A 17,175-nucleotide genomic window follows, 5' to 3' on the forward strand; every position below is an offset into this window, starting at 1 on the left:
TGTCCTAGACCCTTCGGGACACCTTGCCTCTTACGAGATCCCACACTTCTCATTTAGATGGTAAACCGAGGCACAGAGGGGCTAGAACCTGGAAAATGCCACAAAGGAGCGAATAAGGGATGACGCTCGGGTGTCTACTGGGATTGGGGCCTCGATATGGGATCAGCCTCCTCTAATGCCTCTACCCCCATCTACCAGAAAGAGACGCGAAGAGAGACAGGGACAATACAGCGACAGCGACATGAAGAGAAACTCAAAGACCAGGAACAGAAACAGAGACGCAGAGACAGAAAAAGGCTTGGCGACCCAGAGACGGAGATACAGAGACACAGACCTACTACAATCAGAGGGACAAGGCAGTCCCAGAAAGGGATGCCCCCTGGGGGTACCCGGGGCTGCCCCGTTGGGGGGCACGCCAAGAGCTCCCCCACCCCGCCCCCGTCGTGCCTGGGCCGTGACTTCAGAGCCCGTGCACATTCTATAAATGGCCAAGAGGCCGCGGGCCGGGGGGCGGGGCCGAGTGAGTCATCGCGTGACGTCACCGCCGCCTGGACCTCGCCAGGTCACGCCCCCACCCCTCCCGGGCCGCCAGGGGGCGCCGGCTGCAGGTCCTCACATGCGCAGTAGCGACCTGCGCCCCACCCCCGAGGGCCGCTCAGTTTGGGAGGGATCCAGGAATCTGCGCGTTCGAATCCCACCCCTGCCACCCTCGAGCTGTGTGACCCGGCCATTCGGCGTCACCTCTCTGTGCCTCGTATAGACCCACCTCATAAGGCTGTCGTGAGGAATGAGTTAACAGGCTCAAAGCGCTTAGTACGTAGCAGGTGCTAGTTGTTAGCTCATTTTATGTTCTTTCTATTTTTTCTTTCTTTTTTTTTTTTTAAATAGAGACGGGATCTCGCTATGTTGCCTAAGCTGGTCTCGAACTCCAGAGCTCAAGCGATCCTCCCGCCTTGGCTTTGTATTTTATGTATTTTCGTGTATGTTCGACATATCATGACATGCCATCAACTAGCACATTGCCTTAGCTCAGTGGTTTGCAAACAGGGGTGATCTGCTTCCACCCCGACCCCAATCACGGGACATTGGCAATGTATGTAGACATTTCTTCTTTTAATTTTTCTTTTTTAGAGACCATGGTCTTGCTATGTTGGCCAGATGGGTCTCAAACTCCTGGGCTCAAGCGATCCTCCCACCTCAGCCTCCTTAGTAGCTGGGACTACAGACAAGGTCCTGCCGCAGTGCCTCAACATTTCTGTTTATTAGGACTAAGAGAGTGCTACTGGCATGTGGCAGGTAGAGGCCAGGCATGCTGCTTGAAGTCTTACAATGAATGCCCAAGGCAGCCCCCCAACCATGAAGAATTATCCAGCCTCAGCTGTCAACAGTGTGGAGGTTGAGAAACCCCACCTTAGCCTCATAGTTGAGGTTCATGAAGCATGGTCTCAAATTCTCCTCTGCCCCAGCCTGCTGTGTGACGCTGAAAAAGTGATTCCAAGCCCCGTGCCTCAGTTTCCCCACCTGTAAAGCAAAGTACTTGTATTAATAATAACAGTGTCAGCTGGGCACGGTGGCTCACGCCTGTAATCCCAGCATTTTGCGAGGCCGAGGTGGGCAGATCAACTGAGGTCAGGAGTTCGAGACCAGCCTGGCTAACATGGCAAAACCCCGTCTCTACTAAAAATACAAAAAATAGCCAGGCGTGGTGGCAGACACCTGTCATCCCAGCTATTTGGGAGGCTGAGGCAGGAGAATCGCTTGAATCTAGGAGGTGGAGGTTGCAGTGAGCCGAGATAGAGTCACTGCACTCCAGCCTGGGGAATAGAGTGAGACTCTGTCTCTAAATAATAATAATAATAATAACAGTGTCCATCTCTGAGGGTGTCATGAGAATTGAATGGATATATGTACAGAGTTGGAACATGGCCTGACATAAGGGCTGTAGTCATCTGACATATTGCAGCCATGCCATTAGCATGTGACTGATAAACTACATATCCTTAACGTGTCATTAGTGTGTGGCAGGTTGCAGACATGTCATCCAAGTGTCACAAACATGGCCTTGCCATGTGGGGCATGATGTGGGCATAGCATCCACCCCTGTGGTCCAGGGGTGAGATCTGGCTGGGTAGGGCTGTTTGACAGGGACACAGTTCATGGCCTGGGACTTGCCAACAAAGTCACCCTGTGGTTCAGGTGACACATAAGCGGATGGGGAGGGTGAGACCCAGGATCTCTGCTCCCCCAGGTCCTTATGAGGGGCTGGAGGAGACAGAACTGGGGTGCTGGACCCTCAGCATAAAGAATGCTATAGGCTGGGCATGGTGACTCATACCTGTAAATCCCAGCGTTTTGGGAGGCCAAGGCAGGCAGATTGCTTGAACCCAGAAATTTGAGACCAGCCTGGGCAACATAGCGAGACCCCCATCTCTAAAAAAAATAAAATTAGCCAGGTTGGTGGCACAAGTCTGTAATTCTAACGACTTGGATGGGCTGAGATGGGAGGATCACTTGAGCCTGGGAGGTCAAGGCTGCAGTAAGCTGTGATTGTGCCACGCACTCCAGCCGAGGGGACAGAGTGAAACCTTGCCTTAAAAAAAAAGAATGCTATGGCCCGAGTCCCTCTGCTGTGCCGGGCACTGTACTGGGCATGTAACAGGCATATTCTTCTGATCTTTACAACTCTCCCATGAGGCAGGCACTATCATTAGCCCATTTTACAGATGTGGCCATAGAGGCCCAGAGAGGAGAAGGGGCTTACCTAAGGCTATAGACTGTTAGTATCTGGAGATAAACCCGGGATGGTGCTCACTAAACTACCATGGGTGTCAGTCCTGCCTCAAGACTCCAGAGAGATAAAGAGAGATGACCTCAGAGACAAAGAGACTCAGACCCAGCCAGAGGCCCAATGGACAGTGGGAGGGGTGGGTGGAAGAAGGCTGGTCTCTGTCTGACCAAGCCCCCCCAGAATAACGCAGGCTGCCCCCCTAGGTGGAAACAATGACACAATCAGCTCCCAATACCAAGGGCCTGACATCACAAGGGGGGGGAAGGCAGCCGAGGTTGGAGGGGGTGCCCCGCCCCTTGGCAGGCCCCTACAGCCAATGGAACGGCCCTGGAAGAGACCCGGGCCGCCTCCGGAGCTTCAAAAACATGTGAGGAGGGAAGAGGGTGCAGACGGAACTTCAGCTGCTGCCTTGGTTCTCAGCGTCAGTGCCGCCACTGCCCCCGCCAGAGCCCACCGGCCAGGATGTCCTCTGCTCACTTCAACCGAGGCCCTGCCTACGGGCTGTCAGCTGAGGTTAAGAACAAGGTAGGGCTGGAGGGCCTCCTTGGCCTGGCCCACACGTCCTGCCAGGCCAGAGCCCTGAGCTTGGGGTCCCTTGAACCCCATCCTGCCTATCCTATGTGACTTGGAAACTGAGAGGGGAAAAGGGAGTGATATGGGATAGGGGCTGCCTGTCTCCCCCTGAACGTCCCAGAGCCCCCAGCTATGGTTGGGGGTGGAATGGGGGGGCACACAGCCACACATAAACAGAGGGGGTCAGTCCATTGCAAAGATACCTACCTGATCAGTCTTCTGTTAACCCTTCATGTTCTTGGGGGGAACAACACAGGGAGAAGACTTGTTTATTTTTCCATATCCCCCAGCCTGACAAAGAAATTGGGGAGCGCTTGAGTGCTGGGGTTCCTGGGAAGTGACGCCGGGAAAGTGTGGGAGATCCTGAAGGCAGAGGGGGACGGTGGAGGGCAGGAAGCGGGCATCAGAAGTGCGGCAGGGGTCTCCTAACTGTGGAGCTAGGAAGATACCTGGACACCACCTTCATGCTATGGTTGGGTAAACTGAGGTTTGGAGAGGCAAGGCAAATAGCTGGGGTCCCAGGTAAAGCAGGTACAGTGCTCGGACCCTGGACTCACCCCCATACACCACGATGGGCTCAGCTTATCCCAGCTGGAGGACTTGAAGTTTCCAGCCCACTGGAATCGCCCCAACAGTATTGCCGAGGGAGGAGTTCCTGCCCCATTTGACAGAGGGGAATACTGAGGCTTAGGGTGGCTTTTCCCAGGGTCCCACGGTAAGGAAGTGGGGGACTGGGTTGGAACCTGGGTCGAGGGATCCTCGGGGCTGGAGGAGGGGGCTGGTGGGGGGCGGGTCCTCGGGCGAGAGACAGATCCCAGCGCCGCCCTCCTCCCCCGAGCACCGGCCCCAGAGCCGCGCAGAGCCGCCGCGCCTTATAAGGCGGCCTCGGGGAGCCCAGGCCACGCTATATAAGGGCCGGTTTGCTCTATAAAGCCGGGCTGGTGGCGTGGGGGGCGGCAGGGCCGGGGCCAGGTGAGGGGGCCGCCCCTCCCACCTCCCCCCACTCACCCGGGAGAAGAAGAGGCAGCCCGGTCCCCTAGGGGCTGGGAGCCTGGCTGGGGTGGGGCGGAGGGTTCTGGAGAAATAGGAGTGGAGTGGGGGAGGGGGGGACAGTGGAGAGAGGGAAAAGCGCGGAGGTGGGGGGAGAGGCAGACAGAGATACTGGGAGCCTGAGACACCCTAGGGAACAGACGGGGAGGGCGACCCAGGAGCGAGATAAGACCTAAACAAGGATGGAGGGGCAGAGAGGGGAGACAGAGCCCCACCCCCCCCACACCCCAGGCAGGAAACCTGGAGACAGAGAAAGACCTACAGAGGCAGAGATGCAAGACCCAAGAGCCCTACCCCTGGCCAGACAGGGACTAGCCACCCTGAGAGATGGGGACCCAAGACTGGGCCAAGGAAAGACAGCGCTGGGGAAGAGAGAGACAGAGGAGTCGGGGGGATAAGAGGGAGAGAGACATACAGATGTGCAAGGGGTGGGGGCTAAGACAGAGACAAGCCCCCACCCCTAACCAGAGACAGAGCCCTGGAGCTGAAGACCTGGGGGACATGGAGAGACAGAGATGTATGACCAGCACTCTTCTGCAAGCCAGCACCCAGGGGCACCTCCTTAGACCTCCTTCTTCCCTTCCTGAGGCGCCCCCTCTTCCAACAGGGGGCGCAGAGGGGGCAGGGCTAGAGGAAGAGAAGCCCCAAGTTTGGCTTGGACGGAAAACCAGGGGGCCGGGCGCCACCCCTCTAGCTCAGAGGATCCAGCTCCCCACACCGCACCCCTCGTCTACATTCCCTGGTGCCAAACCTCAGAATGCCCGGAATGGCCCCCTGGGCAGGTGCCACCTCAGCCCTGGCTCTCAGCCCGCCCCAGCCCCCACCCCCCAACTATGGATCTGGGGCAAAATTGCCTTAGTTGGGAAGGACGAGGGAGATCAGGCTCTAGGAGGCTCAGACAGGACCCAGGGAGCCCAGGCTGCCCCCACTGCATCCTCACCCCTTTCTCTGTGCCCCCTGCCCTCCCCTCGCCCCAGCTGGCCCAGAAGTACGACCACCAGCGGGAGCAGGAGCTGAGAGAGTGGATCGAGGGGGTGACAGGCCGTCGCATCGGCAACAACTTCATGGACGGCCTCAAAGATGGCATCATTCTTTGCGAGTGAGTGAGGCTCTCGAAGCCCAGACCCTGCAACACCCCCCAACTCCATGCAGCCCCTCAGCCCCCAAAACAACCATGATCCTGGAACTGAGTTGAACACTTTCTATCGGATACCTTTGGGGTGGCCAGTAATCATTGCACCCATTTAACAGGCACAGAAAACTGAGGCTCAGGTGAAATTCATTGCACCAAGTCCCACGCTGTTTCAAGGGAAATGACTCTGGAATCTTAACCACCATGCTATACAGGGTAGGCCCATCTATGGCCGCCAGAGTCTCCAGAAAGAGCAGTCACAGCTAAAAGGCAGCAGCCAACAGCTGTTCATGGCTGGCTTGGTGACATGAGGAGAGATGTGCAGCAATAATTAAAGGAGGCCTTGGTTTTCTTTCTGTTTTCTTTTTTTTTGTTTTTTTGAGATACAGTCTGGTTCTGTTGCCCAGGCTGCGGTGCAGAGGCACAATCTTGGCTCACTGCAACCTCCACCTCCCGGGTTCAAGTGAATCTCCTGCCTCAGCCTCCCCAATAGCTGGGATTACAGGCACGCACCACCATGCCCGGCTAATTTTTGTATTTTTTTTAAGTAGAGATGGGGTTTCACCATGTTGGCCAGGATGGTTTCGAACTCCTGACCTCAATTGATCCACCTACCTCGGCCTCCCAAAGTGCTGGGATTACAGGCACACGCCACCACGCCCAGCTAATTTTTGTATATTTTTTTTTTTTTTTAGTAGAGACGGTGTTTCACCATGTTGACCAGGCTGGTCTCGAACTCCTGACCTCAAGTGATCCACCTGCCTCAGCCTCCCAAATTGCTGGGATTACAGGCATAAGCCACCTCACCCGACCTTCTTCTTCTTCTTCCTTTTTTTTTTTTTTGAGATTGAGTCTTCCTCTATAGCCCAGGCTGGAGTGCAGTGACATGATCTCAGCTCACTGCAACCTCTGATATCCAGGTTCAAGTGATTCTAGTGCCTCCGCCTCCTGAGCAGCTGGGATTACAGGCGCCCACCATCTTGACCGGCTAACTTTTGTATTTTTAGTAGAGACGGGATTTTGCCATATTGGCCTGGCTGGTCTCGAACTCCTGACCTCAAGTGATCTGCCCGCCTTAGTCTCACAAAGTGCTGGGATTACAGGCATGAACCACTGCACCCTGCCGACCCTGGTTTTCTCCTCGCTTCCAAACCTCATCGCTGAGGGAGGTGAAAACCCTAACAGCTCCCAAGCCCCAGTTCCACTGCAATCTTTTTTTTTTTTTTTTTTTTTTTTGAGATGGAATCTTGCTCTGTCGCCCAGGCTGGAGTCCAGTGGCGCGATCTCGGCTCACTGCAAGCTCTGCCTCCCAGGTTCACGCCATTCTCCTGCCTCAGCCTCCTGAGTAGCTGGGACTACAGGCACCTGCCACCACACCCGGCTAATTTTTTTGTATTTTTTAGTAGAGACGGAGTTTCACCTTGTTAGCCAGGATGGTCTCGATCTCCTGACCTCGTGATCCCCCTGCCTTGGCGTCCCAAAGTGCTGGGATTACAGGCGTGAGCCACCGTGCCTGGCCCCCTCCACTGCAATCTTTTTTTTTTTTTTGAGACAGAGTCTTGCTCTGTCGCCCAGGCTGGAGTGCAGTGGCGTGATCTCGGCTCACTGCAAGCTCTGCCTCCCAGGTTCAAGCAATTCTCCTGCCTCAGCCTCCTGAGTAGCTGGGATTACAGGCGCTCACCACCACGCCCAGCTAATTTTTGTATTTTTAGTAGAGACGGGGTTTCACCATGTTGGTCAGGCTGGTCTCGAACCCCTGACCTCGTGATCCACCCACCTCGGCCTTCCAAAGTGCTGAGATTATAGGTGTGAGGCACCGCGACCTGCTCCACTGCAATCTTAATGCATAGCAGGGCCCTAAACCCAGCCTGGGCCTGATCTGCATTTGAGTCTGACCCAGGGCAGAGTGACTGTGAGTGCCCTCAGGAAGACTTTGAAGGTGCAGCTCATCAAGTTCTAGATGCTGAGAAGAAGGGGTGTGGGGGTGTTTACCTTGTTCCATTCCCATCCACCAGGAACAAGGAATTGGTGGGTGGGGAGGTAGGCATGCTGGTGTCCCAGCTCAGGCAGAGGTCTGCTCAGACATCAAATAGTGCAGTCCCAGCCTGGGCAACATAGTGAGATCCCATCTCTACAAAAAATTTTTGTTTTAATTAGCTGGGCATGGTGGCATGCGCCTGTGGTCCCAGCTACTCGGGAGGCTGAGGTGGGAGGATCGCTTGAGCCCTGGAGGTCAAGGCTGCAGTGAGCTATGATCACGCCACTGCACTCCAGCCTGGGCGACAGTGAAACCCTGTCTCAAAAACAAAACAAAACAAAAAAAACTAATGTAAATGACAAGTTGATGGGTGCAGCAAACCAACATGGCACATGTATACCTATGTATCAAACCTGCACGTTGTGCACATGTACCCTAGAACTTAAAGTATAATAATAATAATAATAATAATAAAGAGTGGGCCGGTCACGGTGGCTCACACTTGTAATCCCAGCACTTTGGGAGGCCGAGGTGGGCAGATCACGAGGTCAGGAGATCGAGACCATCCTGGCTAACACGGTGAAACCCCATCTCTACTAAAAAAAATACAAAAAATTAGCCAGGCATGGTGGCAGGCGCTTGTAGTCCCAGCTACTCGGGAGGCTGAGGCAGGAGAATGGCGTGAACCCGGGAGGCGGAGCTTGCAGTGAGCCGAGATCGCACTACTGCACTCCAGCCTGGGTGACAGAGCGAGACTCCGTCTCAAAAAAAAAAAAAAAAAAGACCTAATGTAAATGACGAGTTGATGGGTGCAGCAAACCAACATGGCACATGTATACCTATGTATCAAACCTGCACATTGTGCACATGTACCCTACAACTTAAAGTATAAAAAAAAAAAGAGTGTAGTGCAGTCACCCATGCACTCGGTCATTCACTCATTCATTCACACAAGAAGCATTTATGAGTTCCTGCTGTGTGCCAGGCCCTGGCCTAGGCACTAGGAACAGTGAATAGAACAGACGCAACTCAGATTTCAAGGACTTTTAGTCCTAGTTGAGATCAGTCAGATAATTGATCAAATAATCACAGATTTGTTTGTGGTCGTAAGTGTCCTGGGGAAAACTTAAGCGGAAGGGAAGATGGGAGGGTCAGGAATATGTCTGCGGGTGGAGAGTCTGCAGTTTCCTAGAGAGTGGTCTGGGAGGCCTCTCTGAAGAGGTGACATTTGAACAGAACCTTAGATGAAGTGAGGGGAGGGATCAGGGGACCTGAGAGAAGAGTGAGCAAAGCAGAGGGGGCCACCAGTGCAAAGGCCTGAGGTAGGATCGTGCTTGGCGTGTTCAAGAAACAAGAAGGAGGCTGGCGTGACGAGCACCAAATGATTGAGCAGAAGTGGAGATGAAGTCGCAGAGTGAAGTGGGAGTCAGATGGTGGAGGGCCTTTTATTTCATTTATTTATTTAGAGACAGTCTTGCTCTGGTGCCTGGGCTGGAGTACAGCGGTGCAATCATAGCTCACTACAGCCGCGACTTCCTAGGCTCAATTGATCCTCCTACCCCAGCCTCTTCAGCCCCAGCCTCCTCAGTAGCTGGAACTACAGGCACACATCACCACACCAGGTGAAGTTTTCGGGGTTTTTTTTTGTAGAGACATGGGTCTCACCACATTGCCCAGGCTGATCTCAAACTCCTAGGCTCAAGCCATCCTCCTGTCTCGGCCTCCCAAAGCACTGGGATTACAGGTGTGAGCCACTGTGCCCAGTTCTACAGAGGGCATTTTCATCGTGCAGAGGACTTAGGATTTCATTCTGAAGGCAATGGGAGGCTCCTGGAGGATTTGGAACTGGACGGTAACTTGAACTGTTTAAAAAAGGCCATTCTGGGCCAGGTGCAGTGGCTCACGCCTGTAATCCCAGCACTTTGGGAGGCTCAGGTGGGCGTATCACTTTAGGTCAGGAGTTCGAAACCAACCTGACCAACATGGTGAAACCGGTCTCTACTGAAAATACAAAAAATTTAGCCGGGCGTGGTAGCAGGCACCTGTAATCCCAACTACTTGGGAGGCTGAGGCAGGATAATTGCTTGAACCCAGGAGACAGAGGTTGCAGTGAGCCGAGATTGTGCCACTGTATTCCAGCCTGAGTGACAGAGCAAGACTCCATCTTGGAAAAAAAAAAAAATTCTGGCTGCTGGATGAAGACGGGTGGGTCTGTAGGGGATGAAGTGGAAGTTGGGAGCCCGTTACAAGAGGCCAGGAAACAGACTCTGGTGGCTGAGACCCAGGTGGAGGTGGCGGGGAACAGTGGGTGGGCTTCTGGACTCATTAAAAGGCAGAGCCAAAGAACTCTGGAGGGACTGGATATGAGGCTGAGAGAAGGAGAAAGTGGGAGTTGGGGCCAAGTCCAAGGGCTCTGGCTGAGCACCTAGAAGCGGGCACTGCTAGGCAGGGAAGGTGGAGGGAGGGGGGAATCTGGAGGGGGAAGCTGCATGTCAGGAGTCTGGAGCAGGATGAGTTTGATTTGAGACACCCAGACACCCATGGAGAGAGCTGGATGAGATGGTGAGAAACCCAGGCTGCAGGGAAATGAGGGAGTTGCTGGCATATGGAGGCACTTAAAGTCAAGAGACTGAATGAGGCCAGGTGCTGTCGCTCATGCCTGTAATCCCAGTACTTTGGGAGGCCGAGGCAGGAGGATCGCTTGTGCCCAGGAGTTCAAGACCAGCTTGGGCAATACAGTGAAATCCCATCTCTACCAAAAAAAAAAAAAAAAAAAAAAAAGAAAAGATACCCAGGCTTGGTGGTACGCACCTGTGATCCCAGCTACTCAGAAGGCTGAGGTGGGAGGATCGCTGGAGCCTGGGAAGTTGAGGCTGCAGTGAGCTGTGATTGCACCATTGCACTCCAACTTGGGTGACAGAGCCAGACCCTACATTAAAAAAAAAAAAAAAAAGAAAAAGAAAAAAAAAGACGAGATTATTAAAGGAGTGAGTCAGAGAAGAGGCCCCTGTGGGCTTCCTGCTGTCTACAAGAGAAAAGGACGCTGAGACACGCCTGCCAGCGAGGCTTGGGAGATCCTGGAGACTTGGACATAGCTTGGATAAGCAGGCTTTCTGACTGGGACCTGAGTCTAGCTCCTTGGCATCAGCGTCCCATTTGTGTGTGTGCTTGGGTGGTTCGGAGGGGCTGCAGCTGAGAGCTGACTGCAGGGAGAAGTGACGCTAGGGTATGGCATGGCCCCTTGTGGTCATCCTGTCACCCTCCTCCTGCTGGGCTGGGCTGGAGAGGGGGAGTGAGGGACACCTTTCTTTCTTTTTTTTTTTTTGAGACGGAGTCTCACTCTGTCCCCAGACTGGAATGCAGTGTTGCAATCTCAGCTCACTGCAACCTCTGCCTCCCAGGTTCAAGTGATTGCCTCAGCCTCCTAAGTAGCTGGGATTACAGGCATGCACCACCACGCCTGGCTAATTTTTGTATTTTTAGTAGAGATGGGGTTTCACCATGTTGGCCAGGATAGTCTCGCTCTCCTGACCTCGTGATCCACCCGCCTTGGCCTCCCAAAGTGCTGGGATTACAGGCGTGAGCCACTGCGCCGAATCCTGGGGGGACACCTTTCTTACCCCCTCCCCACTCTTCTCAGATTCATCAATAAGCTGCAGCCAGGCTCCGTGAAGAAGATCAATGAGTCAACCCAAAATTGGCACCAGGTGAGCCCAGACCCAATCTCTTCCATCCTTGCCTGCAAGCCCCTCAGACCTCCACTCTCCCCCCAGTGACCACTGCCTGCCCCCCTCTAGCTGGAGAACATCGGCAACTTCATCAAGGCCATCACCAAGTATGGGGTGAAGCCCCATGACATCTTTGAGGCCAACGACCTGTTTGAGAACACCAACCATACACAGGTGCAGTCCACCCTCCTGGCTTTGGCCAGCATGGTGAGTGTGGTTGCGGGCTGGGCAGGGGGCGGTGGGCAGCCTGGGCTGGGATGCAGGTGTGGCCGCTTATGCCCCTGAGCCCAGTGAAGGTGGCTGGGGAGGGGGGGGCAGGGATGGGGGAGCAGGTGCTGTCAACAGCCTCCAAGGGGGCCGGGCGCGGTCGCTCACACCTGTAATCCCAGCACTTTGGGTGGCCAAGGTGAGCGGATTGCTTGAGGCCAGGAGTTTGAGACCAGCCTGGCCAACATGGTGAAATCCCGTCTCTACTAAAAATACAAAAATTAGCTGGGCGTGGTGGCGCATGCCTGTAATCCCAGTTACTCAGGAGGCTGAAGCAGGAGAATCGCTTGAACCCGGGAGGCGGAGTCTGCAGTGAGCCGAGATCCCGCCACTGCCCAGCCTGGGTGACAGAGCAAGACTCCATCTCAAAACAAACAAACAAACAAACAAACAAACAAACAAACAAACAAACAGTGTTGGCCGGGCATGGTGGCTCACGCCTGTAATCCCAGCACTTTGGGAGGCCGAGGCGGGCGGATCACGAGGTCAGGAGACTGAGACCGTTCTGGCTAACATGATGAAACCCTGTCTCTACTAAAAATAGAAAACAAAATTAGCCGGGCATGGTGGCAGGCACCTGTAGTCCCAGCTACTAGGGAAACTGAGGCAGGAGAATGGCGTGAAGCTGGGAGGCGGAGCTTGCAGTGAGCTGAGATCGCGCCACTGCACTCCAGCCTGGGCAACAGAGCGAGACTCCGTCTCAACAACAACAACAACAAAACAGTGTCCAAGGGGACTGTGCAGCCTGGAGGCCCCTCATCAGTCCCTGCTTTCCCTGTCCCACCTAGGCGAAGACGAAAGGAAACAAGGTGAACGTGGGAGTGAAGTATGCAGAGAAGCAGGAGCGGAAATTCGAGCCGGGGAAGCTAAGAGAAGGGCGGAACATCATTGGGCTGCAGGTACCGCCCTGTCCTCACCGTGTAGAGGTCATAGAGGCCAGGAGGGCACCCTGGTGTCTGAAGGCTTTTCGGGACAGGATATTTGGCATTAACTATACTATAGGCCGGGTACTGTGCTTATCCACATCTTCCATTCACAAACTCACTCACTCTGCCAACACCCCTAGCAGAGAGGTGCTTGTTATCACCATACCCTTTCCACAGATGAGAAAACTGAGGCCTGGAGAAGCTGGCTTGCTTTTGCACAGATCTTCCAGCTGATGCATGGCAGACTGGGACTTGAATGCTAGAAGTCAGTCATGTGATAGGCCCACTCTGGGCCTCAGTTTCCAGTCTCGAAATGGTGCCTCAGGCAGGGTGCAGTGGCTCACACCTGTAATTCCAGCACTTCGGGAGGCTGAGGCAGGAGGATTGCTTGAGGTCAGGTGTTTCAGACCAGCCTGGGCAAAATAGAGCCCCCCTCCACCGCCATCTCTACAACAAATTTAAGAGTTTAGCCAAATGCAGTGGTGTCTGCCTGTGGTCCCAGCTACTTGGGAGGCTGAAGTGGGAGAATCACTTGAGCCCAGGAGTTCAAGGTTACAACGATTGCATCATTGGACTCCAGCCTGGGCGACAGAGTGAGACCCTGTCTCAAAAAAAATGAAAATGGGTTGGGTGTGGTGGCTCATGCCTGTAATCCTAGCACTTTGGGAGGCCGAGGTGGGTGCATCACTTGAAGTCAAGAGTTCACGGCCAGCCTGGCCAACGTGGTGAAACCCTGTCACTACGAAAAATACAAAAACTAGCCGGTGTGGTGGGGCACGCCTGTAGTCCCAGCTACTCAGGAGGCTGAGGCAGGAGAATTGCTTGAACTCGGGAGGCAGAGGTTGCAGTGGGCCGAGATTGTGCCACTGCACTCCAACCTGGGTGACAGAGTGAGATGCTGTCTCAAATAAAATAAAATAAAACAAAAAAATAGAATAGAACAAAATACAATATAAAAATAAAATAAAAAATGGGCCAGGCACAGTGGCTCACCCCTGTAATCCCAGCACTTTGGGAGGGTGAGATGGGTGGATCACCTGAGGTCAGGGGTTCGAGACCAGCGTGGCCAACATGGTGAAACCCCATTTCTACTAAAAATACAAAAAATTATCCAGGCGTGGTGATGCCCACCTGTGATCCCAGCTACTCCAGAGGCTGAGGCAGGAGAATTGCTTGAACGTGCGAGGTGGAGATTTCAGTGAGCTGAGATTGTGCCACTGCACTCCAGCCTGGGCAACAGAGCAAGACTCCATCTCAAAAATAAATAAATAAAATAAAAATAAAAATAAATGATAAAGCGGTGCCTCATCTTCTCCCATCAGCTATGCCTCATGGCCCATGATGAGGTCTGTAATTATTGGTGTGATTCTCCTTCTGGCTTCCTAGATGGGCACCAACAAGTTTGCCAGCCAGCAGGGCATGACGGCCTACGGCACCAGGCGCCACCTCTACGACCCCAAGCTGGGCACAGACCAGCCTCTGGACCAGGCGACCATCAGCCTGCAGATGGGCACCAACAAAGGAGCCAGCCAGGTGAGTGGGGGCCCCCGGGACACGCCGTCAAGGCCCGGGACCCTGGCCACCCCACGGCCTGACCACAGCACCCTTCACAGGCTGGCATGACTGCGCCAGGGACCAAGCGGCAGATCTTTGAGCCAGGGCTGGGCATGGAGCACTGCGACACGCTCAATGTCAGCCTGCAGATGGGCAGCAACAAGGGTGCCTCGCAGCGGGGCATGACGGTGTATGGGCTGCCACGCCAGGTCTACGACCCCAAGTACTGTCTGACTCCCGAGTACCCAGAGCTGGGTGAGCCCGCCCACAACCACCACACACACAACTACTACAATTCCGCCTAGGGCCACAAGGCCTTCCCTGTTTTCCCCCCAAGGGAGGCTGCTGCTGCTCTTGGCTAGACCCAGCCAGGCCCAGCCGACCCCCTCTCCCCTGCATGGCATCCTCCAGCCCCTGTAGAACTCAACCTCTACAGGGTTAGAGTTTGGAGAGAGCAGACTTGGGGGGGCCCATTGGGGGGAAGGGGACCCTCCGCTCTGTAGTGCTACAGGGTCCAACATAGAGCCGGGTGTCCCCAACAGCGCCCAAAGGACGCACTGAGCAAAGCTATTCCAGCTGTCCCCCCACTCCCTCACAAGTGGGTAACCCCAGGACCAGAAGCTCCCCCAGCAAAGCCCCCAGAGCCCAGGCTCGGCCTGCCCCCACCCCATTCCCGCAGTGGGAGCAAACTGCATGCCCAGAGACCCAGCGGACACACGCGGTTTGGTTTGCAGCGACTGGCGTACTATGTGGATGTGACAGCGGCGTTTGTAACGCGAGCACTTTCTTTTTTTTCTATTTCACTGGAGCACAATAAATGGCTGTAAAATCTCCTGAGGCCTCAGAGCTGCTCTGTTTTGAATATGCTCCATATCCCGCACACACATCTGCACGGACACACATGCCCACACCCACCCTAAGATGCACATACACACATGCACCCTAAGACACACACCTCACTGTAGCCACTCAGCTAGACAGGACAGGCACCCCATCACACTCACATGCAAAGTCCACACACACACACTCCTCCCTTTCACACACAGATACGTACACACATGCAGTACACACTCCCTACGACATGTAAAAAAGGCATAGCCAGCCAGGCACAGTGGCTCACGCCAGTAATCCCAGCACTTTGGGAGGCTGAGGTGGGAGGATCACTTGAGGTCAAGAGTTCAAGACCAGACTGGCCAACATGGTAACACCTTGTTTCTACTAAAAATACAAAAATACACACACACACACACACCCCACACTGCTCTCCCAGAGGCTTATGGATGGTGGTGACAAAAAGCCTGAGTACTGGGACAAGCTAGATGGCATGTGAATCACAGAGCAGCTGCCTGGGTGACCTCGGGCAATCACTTCCCCTCCCTAGACCTGTTTTCCCATCAAAATAATGGGGACAGTAAGCCTCGTGTAGTCATGAAATGCTACCCCCAGATGGGGTGATATTCTACATGTTTAATCACTGGTAAAGACCAGGCATCAATAGAGAAAGGATGACAGGTAGGGGTCCTGGTGGGCCCTGTGGGCAGGGTGAACCCTTTAGCCCCAGACTGTGGGGAGGGGAAAGGGGACAGGGAGAGGGGCACTTCTGAGCCAGGGCAATGGCCCTTTACTGACTGGCACAAGGCACCATAGGGCACGGTTAATTCTGTGCGCCCCGCCCGCTCTCAGCCCTCTTAAGGCTGAGCCTGCCAACCCGGGACCCTAAAAGGCTGTGTCCAGGGCCTCAACCTCCTCACATTTCAGAGGGGACCGTTATCCCCGGGAGGAGAGAGAGGTCCCCAGCCATCAGGATTCCGAGGAGGAGAGGAGGCAGAGAAGCAAGGAGCAGGGCACAGAGCTGTCTTCTCCCCAGGGAGGGCAGGGGTTGAGGCTAGAACGTGGAGACCTGCGGAGGCAGACACCAGAAGACCCGCGCACAGCCGCACGCAGCCCCTGGGGCCTCGTAAACCAGATTCCAGGCGCTCTTGGCCTGGCTACCGCAAGTCCTGCTCCCCCAGGGCCGACGCGGGGAAGCTATGCTGAGGAGGATCCGGGCCTGGCCCAGGGCCCTGCCTCCTCGGGAAAACAGCACCATATTAGCACTTAGCCTGTGAGGCTGGGGTGGGCGGGCGGCAGGAAGGGCCTCGGGTGCCAGAGGAACGAGCCCCCTTTCTGCTGGATCCCAGAGGGCCACCACCCTAAACCTAGGTTCCTGTCCACCACTCTGCCCATGTCTGCTGGCTCCTGCCAGGGCTAGCAGACCTTATCTGGGATCTTGGAGGTGGCGGGATCACCAGGGAAAACATGTCATGGCAGAGTGGGCCTGGCGGTGTGCACAGGCCAGACCCAGCAGCCCAGTCTGGCAGCCAGGGCTTCCGGGCCAGCTCAATGTCTCCCCCGGCTGTTCACATTCGTCAGTGCCCTGGGAGGGCCCCAGAGCCGCTCAAACCACGTCTGGCACTTCCATCCTCAGCATGGCTCCAGGAAGAAGGTGCTCTCATCCCCTGCACTGTAGCCATGAGGACTCTGAAGCACAGGTCACCTGCCACCCGGGCTCATGAGGCCAGGTGGAGGGTCTGGCACTGCCCCAGGTTGCTGGGTGTTGTGGTCCTTGTCACCCGTGTGACCAGCTGAGGGGACATCAGCCCTCAGGTGCTCCCCATCAGCCACACACATCCTGCCCCCACACCAGCCTTCTGAGAGTCCTCACCACCCTTGAATAAAGGTCCCTTTCACATTTCCCTCCCCAGTGTCCCTCTTCCACTCACTACCTCCAGGACGGCCTATAAGCTGTTCCCTCAGCCTGGACTCTGGGCTCACAGGAAGTCAGACTGTAAGCTGTGGAGCCTGGTTTCCTGGGTTGAAATCCCCCTTGTGCCACTTTCTGGCTGTAGGGTCTTGGGCCAGTGACCTCCTTCACCTCTAGCCTCAGTTTCCTCATCTTTGAACTTGGGGTTAGCTTGGTACCTGCCCCACAGAGTGGCTGTCAGGACACTGGGGTGACGCAGGCAAGGCCAGAGGTCGTCTGGCTAGAGGTGGCCCTACGGTGTCACTGCCTCAGCCTGCCCCTCCCAGAAGCCTCCTCTGACCACCTGTTCTGTCTCACCTCCCCCATTTCCTATTGTGACTGCTGTAAACACCTGGCCAGATGTCTGCCTGCTCCACCACCCTGAATGCTTACTGAC

At 54.9% G+C, this 17,175-nt stretch overlaps 1 protein-coding gene across 3 annotated transcripts; it reads left to right on the forward strand.

The window, feature by feature from the left end:
• The first annotated feature begins 3,090 nt into the window (after window positions 1-3,090).
• Window positions 3,091-14,829, forward strand: CNN1 (calponin 1). Of its 3 annotated transcripts, none has more exons than XM_032169760.2 (7): window positions 3,091-3,313; window positions 5,389-5,510; window positions 11,162-11,228; window positions 11,319-11,456; window positions 12,305-12,415; window positions 13,829-13,975; window positions 14,056-14,829. In XM_032169760.2, the coding sequence occupies exons 1-7, from the start codon at window positions 3,251-3,253 to the stop codon at window positions 14,299-14,301; spliced, it is 894 nt and encodes a 297-aa protein (XP_032025651.1). In that variant the 5' UTR covers window positions 3,091-3,250; the 3' UTR covers window positions 14,302-14,829. The 3 variants fall into 3 exon arrangements, with proteins under 3 accessions (XP_032025651.1, XP_058280826.1, XP_058280827.1); XM_058424843.1 differs by lacking the exon at window positions 3,091-3,313 and adding an exon at window positions 3,823-4,076; XM_058424844.1 differs by lacking the exon at window positions 3,091-3,313 and adding an exon at window positions 4,223-4,333.
• Window positions 14,830-17,175: the final 2,346 nt, after the last annotated feature.

Source organism: Hylobates moloch, unplaced genomic scaffold (assembly GCF_009828535.3).
Source record: "Hylobates moloch isolate HMO894 unplaced genomic scaffold, HMol_V3 SCAFFOLD_12, whole genome shotgun sequence".
Taxonomy (NCBI): Eukaryota; Metazoa; Chordata; class Mammalia; order Primates; family Hylobatidae; genus Hylobates; species Hylobates moloch.